Source organism: Equus caballus, unplaced genomic scaffold, assembly GCF_041296265.1.
Source record: "Equus caballus isolate H_3958 breed thoroughbred unplaced genomic scaffold, TB-T2T haplotype2-0000437, whole genome shotgun sequence".
Classification (NCBI taxonomy): domain Eukaryota; kingdom Metazoa; phylum Chordata; class Mammalia; order Perissodactyla; family Equidae; genus Equus; species Equus caballus.
In genome coordinates, this window is record NW_027222394.1 from 1,723,625 (window position 1) to 1,748,127 (window position 24,503).

Here is a 24,503-nt window from a genome sequence, read left to right on the forward strand (position 1 = left end):
GCCACGAACTTCAACTCGACTATATTCCGACTGGAGGGAAGTCAAAACTACTGTAATCATAATTTATTGAAGGCTTCGCTTTGTGCCAGATCCTGCGCCGACTGCTTTGCACCAACTGTCTCATTTGATCCTCACATCCAAAAGGCAGGTTACCGTTATTCTCCCCATTGTAAAGGTGACGAGGCGGAAGCAGAAAGATGGCAACCTGCCTGGAATTCACAGAAGGATTCTCTAGGTAATGACATGACTTTTGGACAAGACTTAAAGGTTTAACACATGACAGTGAAGACGCAGATCCCAGTATCACAGAACGTGAAAAACACTGAGTCCTGCCAAATGGATTAAAACGCTAATTATGGATCCTCACAATCTCTTGGCCTGTTTTTTCAGGTGAGGGAAAACGCAGTGTGAAAAACCGTTTGGGAACCTTGTATAGGCTCTCAGTGAACTGTAATTTTAATTTTCAACCTGGCAATAAAGCAGTAGACATCAAATTTCTCTTTCTTTCTGCTTTCTGAGGAATTAACTGCTTTTGTAATTCAGCCACTGTGCATACCTTCCTTGATTTCCCCTCCTTTCCATATGCTCCTCCATGTATTTAACAAATGTACATGAATTCTGTGTTGTTTTTTATTAGTGTGATGGCAACAATCAGAAGATTTTTGAATATCATCTTACTTTGAAGTTTAGCCTGGAAGCCACCACTTCTCCCGTTGGTGTATGTATGGGAACATTTTCGCAAATAATTCCATGATCCACATCAATAACTTCTCCTATAAGTTAAGGAACGACTTAAGTTACAAAAGCTATCACACGTTATTCTTAACTACGTAAATAACTTAAAGTATAATGCAACATAGATAAATTCGTTATAAAGATAATTCACAGTAACAAATCAGAAAACCAAGTGAAATATAGATATCTATATCTAAAGAAAAGTTTAACGTAAATTTGGACGTTTTGACACATCTACTTGGAAAATCTTTCTCAGAAACATTACTTACCAATAACCTAATGTCAACATCATAATGAGAGCAAAGCTAAACTCTATCTGATATAACCCAGCCATACTCTTTACAACTACTTGTTTCTCTAAATTAACCTTTCTTACAGAAAAAACACGGTGCCCCAGAAAGGGAATTAAGACATTTATATATAATTTTTAAAAATATGATAACCAAATAAGTTTAAAAACATAGGATGATGAAGAACAATATGACATTAGTTCTAATTCTGTTATTTGATTTTTAAAAGCAAACAATTCATTCTGCCATATGTGCAGTTTCCAAAAATAATTCTAGAAATTTTGTTCTAAATAAAGGTAACAATTTTTTTTTAATGGTAATGTTAGTCACCACTCCTCACACTGCAATACTAAGTTTAGGAATAACTATTTAAATAAATAAATGTTGGTTTCTTTTATCTGTTAAAGACTAGCTTCTAAAAAACTTTAGTTCTGTTGATAAACACTTAAATACAGGAAAAATACAAAAAAATTTGAGTCTAATACCTTTGATTTCCAACGTATCACTGAGGGATAATTCTATGTTAGCTCCATTCTTGCTCTGGTTTTCAGACTCTTGCATGACAGCAGTTCTCTTATAAATGCCTCTTTTCACTTCATCAAAGACCCAAAACATATTGTACACTCGAGCAGTATAGCCTGCTAATTCAGTGATCTAAAACCAACACAGAGAAATAAAATAGAGTTAATATACTCAAGACAGACTTAAAAAAATATGCAATCATATAAGCTTTTTGATTTAATATTAAAGATCCTATTTTATTATACATGAAAAATAAATAACATATCTGATAACTAAAACAAGTAACGGTAAAAAGTTTCTCAAGAGAGCAACATAGCAACGTGTCAATGTAAGTTTGATTGGGATTATAAAACACATAAAAAATTATTCATTCAAGTCACGGTTAAAAACAAAATGTAAAGATTTCAGAATATTAGTGAGACTTAAAAATCTTTGGTCAAGGGGCTGGCCCCACGGCCAAGTGGTTAAGTTTTCACGCTCCACTTCAGCGGCCCAGGGTTTTGCCGGTTTGGATCCTGGGTGCAGACCTAGCACCGCTCATCAAGTCGTGCTGAGGTAGCATCGCACATAGCAGAACCAGAAGGACCTACAACTAGAATATACACTGTGTACTGGGGGGCTTTGGAGAGAAGGGAAAAAAAAGATTGGCAGCAGATGTTGGCTCAGGTACCGATCTTAAAAAAAAAAAATCTTTTGGGGCCAGCCCCGGGGCCGAGTGGTTAAGTTTGTACGCTCTGCTTCAGCGGCCTAGGGTTCACCAGTTGGAATCCTGGGCACAGACACGGCACTGCTCATGAAGCCATGCTGAGGCAGCGTTCCACATAGCACAACTAGAAGGACCCACAACTGAAAATACACAACTATGTACGGGGGGCTTTGGGCAGAAAAAGGAAAAAATAAAATATTCATAAATAAATAAATCTTTAGTCAAATTTCTGATTTGACTCGTTCAAATGACAGATTTCATTTCCAGAAAATTAGAAATTTTGTGAAAAGCTTAAGTTCATTCAATGAAATTATGATCCTTTATTTTGATATCTTTTTTCAATTTAAAATAGGTTTTAAATAGAAGAAAAATACATATTTTTCTTATTAGAAATGAATGCTTCTGAGTCAAATTGATTGTCAAAATTCCTAAGCTTGGCAGAGAAAATATCCCTGCTAGAGGATACCAAAATTGGGAGTGAGCTCAATGTAAATCTTCAACTCCTTTTCAGTCCAAATTCCACAATTCAGCTTCTTTTCAAGCCAAACATGATTTATATGCCCAAAGAAAAACATTAAATATGACTGTTTTCTAGGTGAGATTAAAGATAAGATGAGATAAATCTCTGCTTTAGTCCATAAGGCTCAATAGAGTGGTACCTTGCTCCTATCCTGCCAGTGATCCAATTTAGGCTGAATCTCCTGCTGTTTTTCTATTAAAAGAACACCTTGTTGTCAGGGTACTGTGAAAGGTGACTCATCTCCTCTCAAGACCATCTTTCTCAGTGAAAAGGAAAGCACAAAAACCATTCCCTTACAGAAATGTTTACTAGGAAACTGGAACCAGTAAGCGAGGCAGGTCACTAGTAAATGTCTCTTAAACAATAAATTGTGGAATAATACAACAATGCTGACATTTGTGTAAGATTTTTGTGTGTGCAAAACAAGCAGTAAAAGAGTGCATATTACTGTCAAAAGCTTTCTACCGTGTTTCTACTGTGTGAGAGGTCTGTAGCTGGATTAGTATCGCATTTCTATATGTTAATGTTATAGCTATTTAAAGGGTAATTTCTCAAATGTTATCCACAAAAATCTCCTGAGTTCTCAAGCAGAGGAAAACAGAGCTAAGGATTAACAAAATATGGATTCAAAAGAAACCTGGCTAAATATATTTGCATAAAAAAATAAAAAGTCCAAAACCAAATGTAGAGGTCAATTAAAGAAAAGCAGGAGGCAAGGAGTTAGTAGACCAGGAGTCAGGGTGGAGCGGGCCAAGAGTGTCTGAAAAAACCTGAGAATGTGACTGTGGACAAATTACTTTGGGATATAAGACAGGGGGTTTGCCCTTGAACTCTAACTCTAAAAAGGACCCTTGCTCCCTCTGGAGCTAGCAGAGAATGCATGATGCTTTCATGTGCTGTCATAGCAGCAATAAGATTCTTTAGAAGTGAACATTCTGTGATTCAAAGCACAGTCAGCCAAAATAAAGCAAAATGCAATCAGTTTTTGTGTCGGAGACAATGTAGAAAAACTAATTGATATTCTTTCTGTGACTTAGATACCAAAGTATTTTAATGTGAGACGGCCAAAATTTTGATTTGTCATTTAATTTTAATAAGTAATTTATTAATCAAAAAACCTATCCTCAAAACTGTGTCTTCAGATTATCAAAATTACTATTTGAAAAATTTTTTTAAATTGAGTTGGTTTGGTACGTGGCCCTAAACAACTGGTTTTACTTTTATTTTTTTAACCCAATTCAAGAAATCAGTTGTTGAATGAGACTGAAAAGTTTTGTGGGTAAATCACAAACTTTGTAACTCTTTTATATGGCTTATTCGAGGCTTATTTAATAGGCAGCTAAATTTATAAAGATGCTCTGGCAATTTATATTGATACAAAAGCCACAAGAGTAATTAATAGTGAGAATGTCTGTCCATGGGAATATTATGTAACATCTGAACTGAATAAAATGATTTCCAGTCTTAACACTGTGATATTTGCAGGTCATTACCATTCTTTCAGCAAGTATTTATTGACCACGTACAACATTCCAAGCATTAAAATGGATATTAAGAATGTAAAGCTGAGTAAGACAGTTCCTGCTTTCCACTCAGGGCCTGGTGCAGGGGATAGTCAATTACAGTGTGGTAAAGCACCAGGTGTACTGTGAACACAGAGAAGGTAGAGCCAGACTCTGCAACGAAGGCGGAAAGAAGGTGGAATCACAAGAGGGTTTTAGAGGTGGTTGGTGAGGCTTGACTTGTCAGGAAGGATGAGTAAAAGTTTGCAAGGTATATAAGTAATATTATTGGCTAACATTTAGTGACTGCTTAATATGTATTGTTTTAAACATTCTACATGTATTAACTCACAACAACCCTACAAAGTCAATGCTATCATTATCCTTATTTCACAGATGATGAAACAGACACAGACAGGTTAAGGAATTTGAGTAAGTTCATATAATTTGTAAATACTGGAGCAAGAATTTAAATTTAGGCACTCTGGCTCCAGAATCCACACCTAGGGGTGTGGTTTTTTTTTTTAATTAAAAACAAATACATCATACTATAGACAGAAAAAGAGGAGTTATAATTGAAAGTGTAAAAATTAAAGGGTATTAGCAGCAATATACTTGGGAGGGCTGCCTTACTCTTAGCAATGTTTGGTAGAGAAAAATGTTTCCAAAATACTAAGTATATCTTGTAATTTACATTTTGCTTGATTTTCATATATCTTATTTTAATCAAATTGATGATGAGAAATGCAAGTACCTCTTTGTATGAAGACATAATCCTTTCAATAGCATCAGCTCCAGAGGCCAATAAAGTTCGAGCAGTAGTAAAGGCTTCTGTCCGTTCACTAACCATAGCTTGTTTGGGGCCATCCTCTAGATCTAAAAGCAAACTACAAAACTATTGAGTTTTTTCAAGTAACTAAATGTTTTATTTTATACAGATGAAATTATGGCCAAAACAACCACATGTAAATTTTTCATTAGTACCAGCAATTTCTTAGAAATTTAATGAATTATTGAAAATACAATATTTGTACGAGATTTTATTTAAAGCTTTCTTTTGTTTCATTATTTTTTTAGAAGGAGACTTGGAACAAAAGTAAGTCTATAGGAATTATGACTATTTTCACTTAGCATTCTTTTAACTTTTTCCAAATTCAACTCCCTGCCCTTATTACAGCTAGGCAATCAAATACTATGGATTTGGTCAATAAAATACTACTAATAGGAATACAAGCAAATATTTCTAGTGTAGTTCCTTTAATAGAAATGCAAGTTAGCTGACCCTCATAATCCAGCCTCTGTCTACCTGTTTCAACCAACCCTCACTCTACAGTCTAGCGGCAGCCCAAACATGCAACACTCTATTTATCCTCTGCTATTTGCATACATGATTTCTTCTGACTTCAATATACTTCTCTTCCTTCTTTGTCTAGCTCTTTCTTCAAGAGTTAACTCTTTAGTAAAGGTTTCCCTGGAAACTTTTGCTGGCCTTTCCAATGGACTTTAAGTTTCTTAAGGGTCAAGAATGTGTGTTTTATTCTTTATTCCTAGTACTCAGCAGAGTCTCCAGCACATAGTACTCCTTAATGTGTATTGAATGGATGCATGGATGCACGGATGGGGTGGATAGATGAATGAACATCCTAAATTACTGTCAATGCAGAATTACGGTTAAGAGGAGTCAGACTAGGTTTGAATCCAGGCTTTACTACTTATTGGCAGGTAGTAAGGTAAGTAGAACTTGCCACTTATCCTCTCCATGCCTATTTTCTCATTTGTAAATGAGGGAGACAATAATACTATCTCAAACAATTCTATCTCAAAGAGTTGTTTTAAGGTGAAATACAAATGAAGTGTTAGTCTAATCTATGGCCTATAATAAGTTCTCTAAATGTTAGCTGTTATTATTTTCTCTAGTTATTATCGCATATCTATTTAATTTAGTCTCATTCTTCAAAATTGTTCTCTCCAAGTCATTATTTTAATCTTTCCAACAATTTGAGTCTCTATCTGGCCCGTCTATAGATTATTTCCAAAGTTCTAAATTAAATGCTGAAAATTAATGAAGAAATTAGAGTGATATAGATAGTCATAGTCTAACTTTGATATTTATTGTTCTCTGACTTATCTCAGTGCAAAGGTTTTTTTTCTCCATATCAGTGCAAATATTTAACTTATGCCCTATTATGACTACCAGATAATTTCATATTTACTTGCTCACAGACAGCTCAGCTGGGTTTGAAAGAGATCCACGCATAATATAAGGTAAAATGCACTCAGCAGATATTTACTGAACACCTAGATATGCAAGAAATTAGGCAAGGTGCTATAGGACATGCAAGGATAAATGTGATTTTCAGACTCTTTCCTTAGGGAGCCTACAGTTTGGTAGGAGAGAGAAGATAAGTTCCCAAATAACTATGCAGGGCAGCCTATGAAGAGAGTTAATGGGAGGTGTTTAGAGGAGGCAAAGATCATTTCTTGCTGCAAGAGACAGGAAATGCTTCATGGAGGAGTAGACTGTGAGTGAGGCCTTGAAGACCACATATAATTTCAATAGATCATAAGTATAGTATAAGCAACAGGACAGAGAAGGGAAACTTCAAGCAATGCCAACTGAATGATAAACAGCTTGATCAAGTTACAGCATGGGTTGGTATCAGGCACTGATTTCACCCGAGTATGAGAATCACCATGAGTTCATGGGGCCCTTTTACAATAGTCTAGGGGCCACCCGGTGGCCGAGTGGTTAAGTTCCTGAGCTCCACTTTGGCAGCCCAGGGTTTCGCTGGTTGGGATCCTGGGCGCGGACACGGCACCGCTCAGCAGGCCACGCTGAGGTGGTGTCCCACATAGCACAGCCAGAGTCACTCACAACTAGAATATACAACTATGTACTGGGGGGTTTTGTGGAGGAGAAGAAGAAGAAGGAAAAAAAGAAGATTGGCAACAGTTGTTAGCTCAGGTGCCAATCTTTAAAAAAAAAAAAAGAGGACAAATAGTCCAATGTGGTTCCTCCTAGCCCTACTATTGTCACTGCTCTAGAGGACTCCTGTTAGCCCCCTTGAAGTGAGTGAGTTTCCCTGAGGAATGAAAAAAGAAAGGCTTTGAGTGCTGGTATAAGTGAGGAGTGAAAAATGTGATTGAATAAATAGACTGGAAACAGAATGTAGATATTCTTACATTTAAATGTGTGACAAAATTTAGATAGACACAAAAAAATTACCGAAAGATTCTCAGCAAGCTACCAAAATAGTGAATTGCTGAATCAGTTAAAGCACTAAGAATAGTTTTGGCTCATAGAGAATCTGGCTGGTGATCTAAAATAATCATGGGATTTTATGAATTTGGGTTAAAAGCGGTTTAAATAGTAGCTTTTACTGACAGTCTCTGTTAAGAAGTAAAAACACTAGCACAGATGAACTGGTGTTTGACATGGCATGGTACTTTCCACGTCGCTTTAGCAGATTAATGCCTATTGGGTTTTCTTCCTGCTTTTAGCAACAAAATTACAAATAGCTCTGGACAGATTTCATTTGACTTTTATTCTACGGATTGTTCTTTGGAAAGTACTGTGAGAGCAGTGCCAGTAGTATTTTGCCATGCTCACAACAGCCAACTGCATAGCCTCTGTGAGAAGGGTACATTCCTCAGTGTCAGAGATATAAATTCATGACCTAAAGCACTCACCTATTTTGTATCCCAGATCAACACATTTTATCTTCCTCACCAAATATTTTGAATACGTTGTCAAAAGTGCCTCACTTAAGGATTTAATATTTAACATTATATCTTCTCATTTTACTGCTATTTTCAGCTCTGCTAATAAAAGGATATATTGAAACACGGTCACATCTGTTGCTATTTCACTGAAAAGGTGAGAAAGGATTTAAAACTAAGGTTATGTAATACATTTGTCAAAACCCATAGAACTGTATAATACAAAGAGTGAATCCTAATGTAAACTATGGACTTCAGTTACTAATGTATAAATATTGGTTCATCAGTTATAACAAAGGTATCACATTAATACAAGATGTAAATAACAAGGGAAATTATGGGAGGAGGGGAAATTGGGAACTGAACACTTTCTGCTCAATTTTTCTGTAAACCTAAAACTATTCTAAAGAAAATTGTCTATTAATTTTTTAAAAATTAAAAAAGCAGGCTACCCTTCTGTACTTTTTTCTTTGGACTTACAATCTGAGTTTATTTCTTGTCATTTATGTTTTATCTTTGCCACCTTGACAAATCTCAATCTTACCCTACCTCATACCATATATAAACATCAATTCTAACTGATGATCTTAATGTGAAATGAAAAACCAATAAATTTCTAGAAGATAAAATAGGAGAGGGCCGGCCCAGTGGTGCAGCGGTTAAGTTGGCACGTTCTGCTTCTCGATGGCCTGGGGTTCGCTGGCTCAGATCCCGGGTACAGACATGGCACCGCATGGCAAACGCCATGCTGTGGTAGGCGTCCCATGTATAAAGTAGAGGAAGGTGGGCATGGATGTTAGCTCAGGGCTAGTCTTCCTCAGAAAAAAAAAGAGGAGGATTGGCAGTAGTTAGCTCAGGGCTAATCTTCCTCAAAAAAAAAAAAAAAAAAAAATAGGAGAATAACTCTATGACCTTGGGTGACACAAATATTTCTTAAACAGGACAAAAAAAGCACTAACAACAAAGAAAATGATTGATAAATTGAACTATATTAAAATTATGAACTTCTCTTAGACACTTAAGAGACTGAAAAGGCAAGAATAGAGTGGGAAAAGAGATTTGAGTGTGTGTGTGTGTGTGTGTGTATCTGACAAACTACTCATTACAGAATACACAAGAGCTTTACAAATGAACAAGCAAAAACCAGATAAGCCAGTTTAAAAATGAAGAAAAAACTTATCGGTACTTCATAAAAAAGGCTATCCAAGTAGCCAATAAACAAATGAAAAGTGCTTAACCTCCTCAGTCATCAGAGAAATGCAAATTAAGACTACAATGAAGCACGCTTATACACTCATAAGAATGCCTAAAAGGAAAAAGACTCACATCAAACATTGACAAAGATGTGGAGCAACTAAAACTCTCATACGTACTGCATGATACTATTTATATAAGGCTCAAAACCCAGCAAATACTAATGAATGATCGGTAAAATGCCTGCCTTTGCTGTGGCATGGGGGCAGGGGCAGGAGGAAGTGGGGATGGGGGTAGGAGGCTGAAGATGAGGATAAGACTGGGAAGGGGTTTCTGGGATGGGAGCTTCTAGGATGAAGGTAAGGTTCTGTTTCTTCTCAGTGGTGCTTACGTGTATGGGTTGACTTTGTGACAGTTCACTGAGTGGTACACTAATGATTGTGCCGTTGTGGGCATGTATGTTATACTTTAAAAATTATAGCTCCTGACACGAATAGCTAATTACAGCTACAAAGTATGTCTTTGATATGTACTGATAATTACTGTGACAATAATTGGTCAACAAGAGAGTAGTCATATGTAAACTGACCCAAATACAAAATTATATTTCAACAATTTGGCATTTGAATATGAGACATACTCCTGCAGCAGGAGCTATGGAGATCATCTTGTTGGAAGTACATTTTAGGAATAAAATATCACCCATGTTATGAGGGTTATGGTAGAGTTCAGTTCCATTCCTAAGAGTGCTTTCAGTTGCTACTTCTGATGTGCCACCTCACGTTAGCAGATCACCAACATGTGGACGCTACTGGCAGTGCTAGTGGCTTAGGTGCACTGTTCACTGCCTGTCAGGTGTCTGTGATAAGGTCCGGCAGAAGGGACCTATAAGTAGCTTTCCCTGGCCTTGCCCAGAACTGCTTTTGATATGAAGAGAAGAAAAGTGGCCTATAATATTAAAAAATTGAGATACAGCTCCCAGGTAACTATTTTCTTGACATAATTTCAGTCTTTCTCTTAATACAAAGCAAAGAAAGGGGTAATGTCCTCTAAGAAAATATAACAGAAACTATATATAATTAACTATTTCAATGCCTCTATTTCAAGCATTAGCTCCCACGATTGCTTGGTCTCAAACTAAGTTAAGTCCCTTATAGACTAAGTTCCAATATAGCTAAATGGAGGTAGCGTGATGAAGGTAAGAAAAGTAACACACTAGGAATCACATAATGTCTTCTATCCTTAGTGCTTCCACTAACCATCTGTGTGCCCTGAGGCAAATCTGGGGCTCCAGACTGGATGACCTCTAAGCTCCTCGTCTGAGTGAAAATGGCATGATTCCACATGCAATTTTGTAATGTGAACTTGAATATAAACATAATCCTGTCCTAACCATAAGATTTCACTTGAAGTTGTAGGTGGGTGGTATAACAAATCTACTACAAAACTATTTTTCTTTTCTCCTCCAAAAAAACTATGCAGGCTCTTCCTCCTATCTGCACTTTTACCTCTGACTTCCTAATCACTTTTAAATATCTTGCTCTCTTAACAACAATAATCGTGCCAGCAAATGTCTATTGAGCATTTTTGATGAAGCAGGCATTGTTCTAAGTTTTACACATGTACTCTTCTTTAATCCTCCTAACAACCCTGCTATAATTTCTCCCATTTCAGAAATGAGGAAATTGAAGCACAAGCAGGTTAAATGACTTGCCCATAGTCATAGCCTAGTAAGCAAAAGAGTAAGCATTTGAACCCAGGCAATCTGATGCCAGAGCCCACATGGTAAGAATAGAATAAATATTAACAATGATCCACCTAAATTCTTACTACTTGCTGAGAACTGTTTCAAAGCACATTAAATACATTATATACAATTTCATAATTCTGTAAGATATATATTACTATACCTATGGTTAAGAGAGGAAAACTGAGGCATATAAAGTTTATGCAAATTTCTCAAGGATGGATAACTACTAAATAGCTGAGTCAAGATCTGAACAGTGGCCTGCTTCTTTATTGTATTGTCTTTTTTTCCTCTATCCTACTTTTTCTCCCTTTTCTCTTTGCCATTCTTCTCTCATTCACCCACTTTTTCCACCTATTTTTGCTTTAAAATATACAGTATCATGTATTTAATTCATCTCTAACATAAGGGACAACTCAGGGCATAAGTGTAAATTAAGACTGAAGATTAGATTAGAATATATGATATGTAATTCCAAGACCTAAAGCCTCAAAGATATATCATTATTTAGAAAAAATAATTTTGTATGAGTAAAACGCTAACAATATTTTCATGTGTTAAATCATTGTAGGTCAAATGTCTTTAGTAAATACGTACAAACATTATAAGCGTATATATAGTAACATTAGAAATTACAGAAGATATTGAAGCACCTTCTCATAATAATGCTGTCATACGAATTTATTTTTTTCTTCTATGACATTCTTATACTGCTTCTCTTTGTATAAAATCCTCTTTTGAAAAGAAGCTTTAAGAATTACTTTATTTTACTTGCATCACTGTGATTATCATAATTTCAATGTGAAATTTTAATGTTGTTTCTTTAATTTAATATGATATTTTCAGGATTTATTTTTAAATATCTTATTACATCACCCATAGAAATAAGATTGTTAGATTCTTTGCATATACTGTTTACTTCTTACTGGTCTCTGTGGGGTTAATTTGTCACCATTAATAGCTGCATTTTCTCTGCTCTATGTTGAATACTCTGGGGTTTTGTAATAAGACCCGTGCTTCCAAGCACTAAGAGAACTACACCATGATCTTGTCATTGGTGTTGTCTCTATACGTTATATACGAACCTTTTAAAACATCCATATACTTAGACCCACTATGAATATCTGATAATTTTGTTGTGTCTTACTAAAACTAATCTCAAGACCATAAATTTTTGTGTCATTTTTTTCTCCAATACTTTTTTGAAAAAGCAATTTATTTTATCTTATAATGAAAGGATTATGTCTAAAAATACTATTACTAACAACACCTTATTCAATATAAACTTTTTAAATGATTTTTTGAAAAATAAAACTTTGAAAACATAAAAATAGATAAAATTCAGTTTCCCAGTGGTCTAAACACAGTATTAGACAGTTGAGTTGTGGAGTATATTTGGTATATCTACAGTTTATCACATGGGATTGACAAATTCCAATTTACTAAAATGAACAATTTTAGGTTAAGAATGACTCAAATTTGACAAGTTTTTTTGTAATAATTGGTTAAAGCATTGAAGCACTGTTTCAAAATATTAAAGTATAGGGTAATTCTTTTACTTGTTTTTATTAGATGACTTCAAACAAATAACTTAATTCTTAATTCTACACCAAAAATAGCCGTAAAATAGTGTGAATTCTGTTACCTTATTCTCAGTGTTGCCTTTTGTTTCCTAGGTAATAATTGTCACTCTATATCAAGAACGTCAAGAGCATGCTCTGTACTTTATAAACATTATTCTGTTAAATCCTCCCAACAGTCCTCTGAAGTAGCCTTTCCAATTCTCCTTTTACAGATGAGGAAATGGAGGTTCAGAGTTTAATTAACATGACTGAGAGGATACAGGCAGGAAGAGGGAAAGCCAAGAGTTGAGCTAAGCTCTGTCTTACTACAAAGCCCATGCTTTTATTTAGTTACTTCAACACTAAGGCCAATTTTGACCAAGTGGTTTTTAAAGAGAAGGGGGAACGTTTTATTTTGGAGGAAGAGCAGAAAATGCTGCTACTTTAATTAACTCCCCTTTGTCTCTGCCCATTAAGACCCAAACTCCCATCTCAAGTATTACAGAACGTTTTAATATTGTTCTTGTTGTCCTTATCTTTCTTAGTTATCCCAAAGATGAAAAATGTTGGTAAAAACCACTGGGGTGGTGATAGCTAGAATTAGACAGGGGCAGCTTGACAACCCCTACCCCCACAATGCCACCAAATCATGCTACATAGGAGCTTTATCTATGTTACCTACAAGTAGAGGAGATCTCCTTCCATGGTGTGAAGCACTTCCTAAAACAATATTCCTAGTTGCCTAATGTAGTCAACCAACTCTTCAAATCACAAAACAGGGCAGATCCAGTTATAGAATATTTATAGACTAAATACATGGGATGTGCAGAACTGAAGTTTAAAACACATGGAGAGAACTTACACTGCTTTTCAAGATATTAATTTGAAATATCTCACAACTGGAAAGGACTTTTGAGCCACTTATCTCCTTTCACATTGCAGGTATTATTATTGGATGTTGCAAAGTCTGCCTTTGTTTCTGACCATTAATGACCACAGAAAAATGGCTACATATTCAGTTTCACTCACACAAAACCAGCAGTGACACCTTCAAGAGAAATAATCCTAAACATATATTGAAGATTAAGCATAAATGTCATTACCACCATCTGCAAAGCCAGTTGCAGTGATAATAGGTACAGCCACCATAATCAGTCCACTGCTGCTCCAAACATACTTCATCAAGAACTGCTCTATCATGATGCACCACAAACGTTTGGATAAAATGAGGTTCATCTGATCGGCTAAAGCTTTGTAACTTTTCTGGAGTTGCTTCATTTCCACCTATAGAGGGAAAAAGAGGCAAGAACCCAGCATGAGTTATAAAAGTAAATACTGTATGTCTGAAGGCTTTCTTTAAAGATAGGTACACATTATTTTGTTTTACTTAGTATAGTATGATCTATGATTCTAACAACTAAAAAATACAGATTAATATAAGAATGAGTCATTATTATTTAATCTGGTCACACCTATATTACTGAAAAAAACCCATGATACTTAGTAAATATAAAGTACATGTCAGTGATTTATAATTTTTATTTCAAAATTACATGCATGAGGTTAAAATTAAACGATATTCTATAAGACATGAGTAAACAATGTTAGAACTTTATCCTTCTTGATCACACCAAAAATATTTGAAAATAAACACATGACACACATATGTGTAATTAGATTCCATTTTCGAACTAACTCAATTTGCTGGATTTTGTCTTAAATGCCGGAAGCCTACAGCATGGTATAATTTAAATCACTGAGTTCAATGATTCAAGAAGAATCACAAGTCAATATGACTAATACAACATATAAGGACAATTTTCAAGGGGGAGTAGAAGTCCTAAATTTGCTTTAAATTTTCTTCTTCAGATTCCTACTACTGTAAACGTTTGTCTTGATAACTAATGATGCTTCAAAAAGTAAATAATTCTGCTTGGGAATTAAAATACCATTTCAACTTAAGAATACCTGAATATTTCATTTGTACTAAGTCATTTGTATTAAGATTTCAGATGCATCACCTTAAAAAATTTGGTCGTATTTAATATTCTGAGGTTACTTCAATGCTCTGGAAGTTTATGTAATTAGGCTAACTATTTTAGGGATCTGCTTAATGTCGAAAATCTTTAGTATTCAGAAATAACGTTCTGAAATTCCTTTTCTCCTCCTCATTTCTTCTCTAATCTTAGCTTTTATCTCAAAGCCAGACAAAATTTCATTTCACTGCCTCTTTTTATTTGTGTCAAACATGGTGCTGAACATTAACTAAGAGTTGGAAATGCCATTTGTGAGACACACTCTCCTGCACTTCTTAGGACTGAGGACCCTCCATTGCTGACCAGGCATGCAAAATTGTTAAACTTGTCTTTCATGTAAAAGGACAGGGTCTTTTTTCCTCTTAAAAACAAAGGGCCCTCAATAGTAACACCAAGAGAATACCATCCTAAATTTTCCATCTCAATGGACATGTGTTTACTCAGTTTCCAAACACATTTTCTTCTAATGTTCTACAACCAATTAGGATTTAAGTTTTAAGAAAATGCTTCAGAGATAATTCTGAGCATGTTTGGGTAACTGAGGCTAAGTAGACTGAGTGCTGAAAATTTTATTCTCATGAAACTTTAGAAAAGTTTGCACTCTATAATTCTTTAACAACTTGTGAGTAAAAAGGGTAAGGAAGCACAGTACAGGTTCTAGTACAGGTTTAGATGTCATCGGAGTCTAAAACGCTAAAGAAGTGGGTCCATCAACAGTACAACAGATGGTATCTAGCACTGCAGTGGCAGCTCGAACAGTCTCACATTTCACCCATCATCTTAATTTCTATCTTACCTTATGTCCTCTGTAAAAGGCAATTTCTTCAACCTTGGCTATAATTCTGGAGTGCACATACTGCAAACAGCCTTTTCTATGAGCTTCTTCAGCCACCAATTTACCAAATTTGGGAGAGCAGGCTTTCAACACTGTAGCAGTGGCATATACCACAAGCCCTGCTAATAGGGTGGGCCCAATTGGGCTAGCTCCTCTGGATGTAGCAGTCTGGATGAGCGTATAGGAGGTCAGGATTACATCTAAAATAGGTTTGGTCAGATTAGAATACAAGTGAGCCACAGATTGGGAGAACATCATAATATCCTCAGTAAGAGACTGGTCAGGGTTTGCCAGCCTCCCATCCATATTGATCACCTTATAATAAGTCTGATTTGTAAAATAGGTTTCACAGGCATGGTCTACTAGGCGAGTTCTGAAGGCCAAAGCCAGTTTGCACTCCAGGTACCTTATCGCACTGTTCACAGAGGCAGCAGGGATGGCAATCATAAGCCACTTGAGTAATTTGATGATGAAAGCCAGTTTGCACTCCAGGTACCTTATCGCACTGTTCACAGAGGCAGCAGGGATGGCAATCATAAGCCACTTGAGTAATTTGATGATGAAAGCCAGTTTGCACTCCAGGTACCTTATCGCACTGTTCACAGAGGCAGCAGGGATGGCAATCATAAGCCACTTGATTAATATGATGATGAAAGCCCGAGGCTTCTTTTCCACAATGCTTTTCACGATTTGTCCATCCAGACCAGCCACATAGATAGACAGAAATGTTCTCGAGATCAGAGCCACCGAGTGGAGGCAGAGCCACCCTGTTTCAGTGGTCACAAGTTTTGGAAAGAGAATTTTCCGAAGTTCTAGTAGCTGTTTGAAAAAATCTGCATTCACTCCAGGCGAAGAATTTTTACAAGTGGTCTCGGTGCAATGCAGTATTTCTCTGTTCTCTGCAGTCGGGTAAGCTGCTTCTTTTCTCTTCCTGTGGCCAGATTGCTTTAAACGCCTGCTAATGATGGGATAGAGGGTTTTCAGAGCATATGCCGCAGCCACCAGGCAGGCAGCCCTTTTAGCAGCGCTAGATCTGGTCCATTTCATTAGATCAGCTGCTGCATTTAGCATATGTGTCATTTTCCCAATTACCCAAACCGGCTTCAAAAAGAATTGGTTTTAAAAGATCATGATCCACCAGAATCCCCAGCAAATGTTTCAGAAAGTCCTACAGGGTTCCATAGTCCGCAGCATTTCTTCTCTTCTTTTCTTAAATTTTGCTTTTGTTTTTTTCAATTTTGTTCTGCTGTGACAGGTGCAGCGGAGCTCAGACTCCACTGCACCTACTGAGGATGATTCCCTCAGAAGCTCAAGCTGCACTAAGCTGCCCCAAGCTCCTCCCTCACAGGCCCCTCATTGGCTGTGAGGATGGTGGGACCTTGGAATCCTCGCCGCTTCCCTTTGAACCTTGAAAATGAGGAGAAAGCAAAGCGAATTACATCCTTAGGCAGGAGTCCAAAGAGTTAAATGTCTATTTTGGGAAAGGTCGAATCAGGGCAGCTGCGGGCGACAAAACCTGCCCCAGCTACTGAGCATGCTCAGCGTCACTTAGAAACGCACAGAAGTTTCAGAATATACATCACTCCTCTAAGGTTTTAGTAGATACCACAAGGGGAAGAGCAGAAAGAAAAGGAAATTTCCAAGCGCTATAAAACGAGATGAGGCAGAAGGAGCTAGGGAGATGAGGGAGGAGGGGCAAGAGGACCAACATGAAATGAATGTGAAAAGGATATGGAATGAATGTGAAAGGGTATGGACTGAATCTGAAAGGGAGAGAGAGGAAAGAGACAAGCGGGAGGGACACTGGAGAAAGCAAACTATCAAATACTTAGATCTGTTTTTCAGTCCCATTTTATTTTATTTTTTCTGCCTGTGTTTCTCATGAAGTCCCAGAATCTATCAGACAAGTCGTAATTGAGGGCATATTTTGTAAATAAATAGGAGAGAAGTCTTCTGCATTATAGAAAATAGTTCTTTGCTATATCTCCATCTCTATGTTTACTTGTCCTTACAATAAAAATCTTCCAGCCCCACAACTGCTATTTTTAGCAATGGAGATCTGATGCACTGGTATTTATTTACAAGGTGACTATTGAATAAAAAAGAGCAGTGTTTCACTTCTACCACCCTCTTGCGTCCTTTAGATAGTTGTTACTTGGAGGTGTGTGACTTTATAACCTAAAGTTAACCATTTGGGAATCCAACTGGAGTTAGATGGTGGAAATAGCTTCTCTGGGACCTTTTTTGAGAGTTCTTTGTCGTTTGCAAACTTTTGTTTTGCTTGTTTTGTTTAGGCTTAGAGATAATCTATTGGCTACTTCCCACTTTGGTTATTTGATTCAAACAAAGAGTGTTAAAAAAATTTTCCCTACATCCCTAATAGAGGACTTAAACTGCTAAACAGTCAAGCAAAATTCTGCATACTTTTAAATATGTAAAATGTTTAGGTAAGGATGAGTGTGTTTTCGAATATGCAAAAGCATTTTTGCTTCCCCACACCCACCACCCCCCACAACATACATACACATTTCTAGTCAACTGGAAGCCTGGGAAGATATGCATTAAATTAGAACAGAGGTTGGCAAATTATAACCCAACCAGTGGGCCAAATTTGGCCTGCCACCTATTTTTTTATGGCCCTTGAGATAAGAACAGTTTTTACATTTTAAAATGGTTGAAAACACATCACAAGAATAATAATATTTTGTGGTGCATGAAAATTACATGAAATTTTTATTTCAGTGTCCATAAATAAAGTTTTATTGGAACACAGCCACACCCATTTATTTATTTACTTATTTTCTATGGCTTGCAAGCCACAGAGCCAGAGCTGGATAGATGAAACAGAGCCTAAAATATTCACTATCTGGCCCTCTTCAGAAGAAGTTTGCCAACCCTTGTGCTAGAATATAAAACCTGTTTCAGTGTTGAATGATCTTCATTATTCAGTTTACTGTGAATAAAGAACTATTCTCCTTTTCATAAGTAACAATAGCCTTAAACTTTTAAAACTCCTTTCCCATGTACCTATATGAATTTCAAGAATCATCACAGGTCTCTTTTCATTTGTTTGCATTCAATTCAGCAGACTGACTAATACATGAGTGGCAAATTCATGCAAATTTCTTTTATAGCTGACCATATTAGCAGCACAATCTATCATTCATTCCATTGAGACTTTCTAAGTCTGTATGTAGAGATCATAGTGTTATAGTGGTTATTTTCAAAATCTTTTATTCCTAATCTCACGTTTCTCACGTGTCAAAGTAAGGATCTCTTACCCTTATAAACTTTAATTCTTTATGTCACATCTCCTGACTGTGATAAGACAGGTGGAGGGCCAGGGTAAACTTAGCTGGGGGTGATAGGAGGATGTTCAGCCAGGCAGAACACTTACACAGAGGGTTACGCCGGTCAGCAAGCAGCTGGCAGTCGAGGCAAGTGGCCTGCATCACTGGCATAGGACAGCCACATCAGGGGAGGAGCAGGGCAGTGGGAAATCTAGAAGCAAAGAAGGTTAGAGATCAAATCAGGCCTGCACTTAGTTGTAGGTAGGTCAGTTTATCAACTGATAATGAAGCTAGGGTATAGGAACAAGCTTTTATTGGCTTGAGTGAAAGACTTGTTAGAATGAGGAAAATAATCAAGATAGAAAGACAGAAATTTGGTTACCGGAATTGTGGTGCAGGGAAGGTTGGAGGCCAGTTACTAGAACTGGGGAAAAGGTTAATGTGAGATTTGACCTAATGATGAGCCACTTAAGTACAGATGTAACTATCACCATTTTAATTCCACTCCCACCCTTCACTCTACCCTACCCCCAAGAGTCAGGGTTGGTCCTAGCATCTGAGACCAAGCTCAAGACTTCAGGGAAGGCAGAGGAAGAATTCAAGATGATAGGAAAACAGATACATAATTCCAGTTGGAAATATATGGTATTTAAGTAAGAAACTAAGAATGTCAAGATACTTCTTTCATTTTTTATATTGCCATGCAATTAAAGCAGAAAGAATGCTAATTTAGTTTGAATTTCAAACTAGGTGAGAAAAAAAGAGTGAAAAAAAGTCACTTGTTACTATAGTAAACATAATTCAGCCTAATTTCCACTCAATCTTCTCAACTTTACATGTGTTTACATGGGAAAGCATTAAACTTTTCTTAAGAGAGGAGAAATAATCTTAAAAAAAGATCTTGAAAATGAATGAAAGTTAAAAAATAAGCAATAATTATCAAATTACTCTGTTCTCAAGTGTGATACTCTCAATGTCAGTGTCACAGTGGACATTACCAACAACCATGGAAGAGCAGGATTAAATAGACTTTATATATATATTAGAGACTATATATATACACATATATTAGGAAAACTACATGCTTTCTAAACAGTAAAACATCAGAAATAAATTTTTATAATAAAGAGACCTACATATATAAGTATATGAATAAAAATGTATAATGTAGATAATATGTATTATGTGTTTAGATAGTAAATCACCAGAGAGTAAATAATTTTTAGCAGTAAAGACAAATTAAGGTTTAAGATTTGGGATGCATTTCCTTCTCAGCAAATGCTAAGTAGTATTTTATCTGTGCTGTATTCCTTTCTTGAACTGTTTCCTGACCCGAGATTACCTAATTGCCCTACTGGCCCTAAAATAGCACAGCATTTGACTCATTATCTACCAGTCATGCTAGCCTTATTCATGTGAGCCACAAACACAATGAAGATGAGATCTTAGGTCAATATTTCATCTGTTACAAATAACCACCTAATAACTGGTTCATAATGAAATGTCTTTTGCTGTGAAGGAAAACCCAGCAAATATCTTGTCTGAGGATGTATCTCATAGATTAATCTTTCCTTAGCCTAATTGACCACTTCCACTGCCTCTCTGTGACTGGAAGGAAAGCAGTGACTCTAGTCAGAGAGAAGACACGGTTCTATCCAGCTCCCACTTCTTGACTCTTCTCAACAGATTGGTCAACCTGTCCTTTATGTCTCTACCTATAGAATATATTTTAAAAGGTCAGTCAATCCTCTATAAAATTATTTTCCCCTTCTAGTTAATTTAGTTAATTTGTACCTGTTTCAAAATGCTGAAAGTAGGAAAGGCTAACGCACTGGGCCATTGCTTCTGACTCGACTGTATGGTTTAGTTACTGAAAAACGATGAGCTACTCCATGACGAAGACTAATTTGTTCTGAAATGCTATACTCACTTGGTTTAATTCAAACCAATGATAGATATACTTTGGTGAATTTTTGTGACAAAAATCAGTATTTCTATGATTAAACGATGTCTACCAGGGCACATAATCCTATTTTAGGCAACTATATTTTAGGCACTATTTCCCAATGAGTTAACAGAAAATGTATCATATTTGAAAATGAGAGGTTGCCCAGATTAAAAATCTGGAAAACAATCATGACAATTGGGGAAAAAAAACCATTTTGTGCATTTGTTTGGTACAGGAGATTTCTAGTTTCTAACCAAAATATCATAGAACAGTGTGTAAGATAAACATTTTGTGAGGATATACAAACATAACACAGAAACGATCACTAAAATCCAACTTTCGTTTTGAGATTTTTTTCGGTAAGGTGTTTAAAGTCTTTGGGTCTTTACAGCTAAACCCAGTTTTGATCAAGCTCTCTAAGAAACCCACAAAATGGTAAGTTACTACAGCGCAATATTTCTAATAAACAACTGTGTACTGAATATTGAAACTGCACGTGAAAGATATTTAAAGGATTTGGATGTGGAGTGATGTGGGAATGGAAACATCATCTTGAGGATTACGGATCCATATCTTTGTTCTTGCCTTCTTTTTCTCCCCTCAGTCTGTTCTTTGACCTAAAAAGAAAAAGGCTGAGACCTACACCAAAGTAAATAAAACTATGGTGGGGGTGGTTTGAAACACTAACCCTGCGGCCACAGCCCGACACTTGATTTCTTGAGGGTTCCTTCGCCCTACCGGTTGAAACTGCTGTGTTCTTCCTCCTTCGGACGCGCTGCTTTCCCACGGCGTCCCCTGCGGCCCTATCAGGACAGCGTCGCCGCAGAAACCGCAGAGGCTGCCGGGAGACGCGGAAGGAGCCTAACCAGGCCGCAAAGGCTGTAGGGAGGCTGGGCTATAGGTCCGTGGGCCGGAGAGGAGCGGGCTGAAACCGAGGAAGCTGTGGCTTAGCCCTGAACGGAGCCGTCTGAAGTGCAGCTGTCAGAACCCCAGTGTCTTCTCAGAAGTTTTGGGGAGATGAACTGGGTCGGGGGCTCCAGGTGAGTCGTGCTGCTGGAGCTTGAGACTGTAGCCTTGCGTCCCTGGACGTGCATTCCCGTCATGGCGCCTCTTTCCTAGGCCTCGGAGGGGAGGGCACAGCCTTGCCTGGGGGCAACTTGCTAGGAGAGGTCTTTTAATCTTCCCCAAGCCGGGGGACCCTAGCGCCATGTCTCTGCTCTTAAACCGAAAGCAGCTCAGCTTTTCCCCCACTGTCTTTCCAAAAGCTTCACATGTGGGGCCCGCCGTGGGTGAGGTTCTCTGCTCTCCCTCCCCCGCCTCCCGGGTCCTCCTCCTCTAATGAGACCTCTGAGCAGCTGAGCCCTCTTCTCGCCCCTGCTTCTCCCTTTTTGAAGGGATTTCTTTGCGTCAATATATCGTCTTTGCACAAATTTGTAAGGCGTTATGGAAGAGGCCATTCCCTGCTGCCCTTAAATCCATTGGTGGGGGCTCGTATCCACCATAAATCCAATTTAGTTTGTTTTTGCAAGGGAGGGAAAGTGAAGCGTTTTTTGCTTTAACTTACAAGAGAATTTGCAATTTGTTTTGTATTTAGAATTGATCACATAAAGGAGGATGAGTTGACAATTTAGCTTTATGTAACCTGTTCATTGCTGTTGACCTTCAAGTCCACTAGGATGGAAATCATGTGGGCCTGTAATTTCGTTTGATCAAATTCCCTGACGAAAAGAATTGTTTTGATTGAAACATTAAGCCGTTAAATACAATTTTTGTCACAAGTAGACCCAGGACAGTGATGATATGGTTAGAATATAACACATTTAAATTATTAGGAATTTTATAAGAGGAAAGACAGCTTTTGTGTTCAAGTATTGTAACGATGTCTGATAATTTTAGCAATAGCATTTATCCTGTTGAAGATATGTTAGCATCGTATTTTAGAAGTTTATCTGATTTATTCCTAGCTAATGTTCTAGCATCATGCTTCCACTTTGGAGAAAAGTGAAAACTCACTTACAAACGTCACACAATTTAGTTGATACATGATTATAATTTGATGCTTTTGAATTCTTTAAAATGTGAATATTAAATGAGATAGAAAATCATCTTACAAACGCTTAAGCAGTATTAAAATATAGGTGCTATTATTATTCTGTCATATAACTTCTGGTTATTCAGGGAGTAGTATTTTGGTTGCTAGTGGGAGGATGCAAAAGCAATGTACTGCAGGAAACGTGTAGTCTAGGATTGTTTTTCTCAAAATGAGGTAGTGCTGCACCTGGAGATATTAGGTACCAGGGGGTTAAGAAACCACAGAAGAAACGTGACACATCTCCCTGGAGCATCAGTTTTATTCACAGATCGGAGGAAAATATATTTTTTAATTTAAGTAAATATGGATATGTTATAGAGTAAAAGGCAAAACTTGTGTGAAGTTGTAAGAGAAAATATGGAATTTTAAATAAATTTTCTTGGGGAGGTTGGGCTCGTTAGGGTCAAACTCCAGATTGGTAATGAAAAAATGAGTGTCTCCACTTTGTACTATCCCAGCAAACAAAGGTAGACAAGATTAGTTGATCATGGCGCTCTGACCATGAGGCCGTAAGGGCCTCAGAATCTGAGACAGTGCTTAGTAATCACTAGCAGTTGATTGGAGCTGCTATAGAGTAGAAGTTTTAATCCTTGTCTCAGACCATCCTTGAGTACTTGTTTATTTCCCTCTGTTGTAGGATTAGTTTTTGTTTGAAAATTTTGAGAACTGTTAGGAACTTAAAATACAGACGAGTAACTAGAGAACATTTACAAAGCTCTCTCAGAGCTGCTCCATCAGAGAATTCGGCATTAATTAATTCAACAAATACGTTTTTACTTGCCTCCCTGTTTAGGGCATTGTCAAGCTGTATAGTGGGATTCAAAAGAGAAAAAGATAAAACTTTGGACCACAAAAAGAATTTATGGTAGAATGGTGAGATTTGAATTAGGTGAATGATTTTAAGACTAGATAGTTAAATGGTACTTAATATATAACAAGTGCTGTTCTAAGAACTTTTTGTATATTAGCTCATTTACTCTTAAGAAGAACCCTATGAGGTATGTACAAATGTTATCCTCATTTTACTGATAGGGAAACTGAGGCACTGTTAATGTTAAGTGGCTTGCCCAAGGTCACCCAGCTAATCAATGACAGTTATTTGAGAACCATATGCTTAATGGCTATGCTGTGCTATGCAGTGTAGAAATACGAGTATTGTGAAAGTGGCACATGTAGAGGGCTATGGATATTTAGAGAACAGAGAAATTACCTTAAACCTTGAAGGATAACAGTGTTGCACAGAACAAGCGCTACAGAGAAACAATGAAACACAGGTTCTTAAAAGCTGAAAAGGAAGTGAGATAAATAATTATCAAATTGGAGACCTAGTTTTTACCAAGGCTTCTTAGAAGAGATGGGTTGGGAGGGCAGTATTAAAGAACCTGAAAGGATTATTTGGCAGACAGTAGATTGGTCTGCATTAAGACAGGAAAACACTTGCAAAGAGGCTTTATACCTTTTTTCCAAGGAAATGAATGAAGCAGGCTACAGCAAGTTTATATTTTGGTTGTAGCAACCTGATTGTATACACTAAATCAAACCAGGGTATTCTTGTTGTGTATTATAGGGACCTGATATACAGTTTAATTGCGGAATCATTTGATAGGAGCGTCTTTACAATTGCAAAGGTCTTTGCAAGTTTTCTTGGCATAAAAGAAACTTGGCATTTAACTTTTTGCTGCTCTTCTGTTTGGGGAGTCTACCAGTCACATGTAAGATTTTTTTTTGTGAGGGAAGGGACTGGTGGCTAGGGAAGAAATAAGCTTTCCTTATTTTGATTTTTAAATTACTTGGTTTGGCTTTA

At 37.0% G+C, this 24,503-nt stretch overlaps 1 protein-coding gene and 1 pseudogene across 2 annotated transcripts; one reads left to right on the forward strand and one right to left on the reverse strand.

Moving 5' to 3' along the window:
• Positions 1-418: 418 nt before the first annotated feature.
• Positions 419-21,454, reverse strand: LOC138922984 (ATP-binding cassette sub-family D member 2-like). Of its 2 annotated transcripts, none has more exons than XM_070259477.1 (7): positions 21,296-21,454; positions 18,767-18,870; positions 15,331-16,776; positions 13,602-13,782; positions 5,030-5,151; positions 1,511-1,679; positions 419-773 (listed from the first exon to the last, which is right to left on the reverse strand). In XM_070259477.1, exons 3-7 carry the CDS (start codon positions 16,447-16,449, stop codon positions 670-672), a joined length of 1,695 nt encoding a protein of 564 aa, XP_070115578.1. In that variant the 5' UTR covers positions 16,450-16,776; positions 18,767-18,870; positions 21,296-21,454; the 3' UTR covers positions 419-669. The 2 variants fall into 2 exon arrangements, with proteins under 2 accessions (XP_070115578.1, XP_070115579.1); XM_070259478.1 differs by having other exon boundaries at positions 21,346-21,436.
• Positions 21,455-21,470: 16 nt separating this feature from the next.
• LOC138922985 (regulator of DNA class I crossover intermediates 1-like) overlaps positions 21,471-24,503 on the forward strand; it is an 86,032-nt pseudogene continuing 82,999 nt past the window's right edge.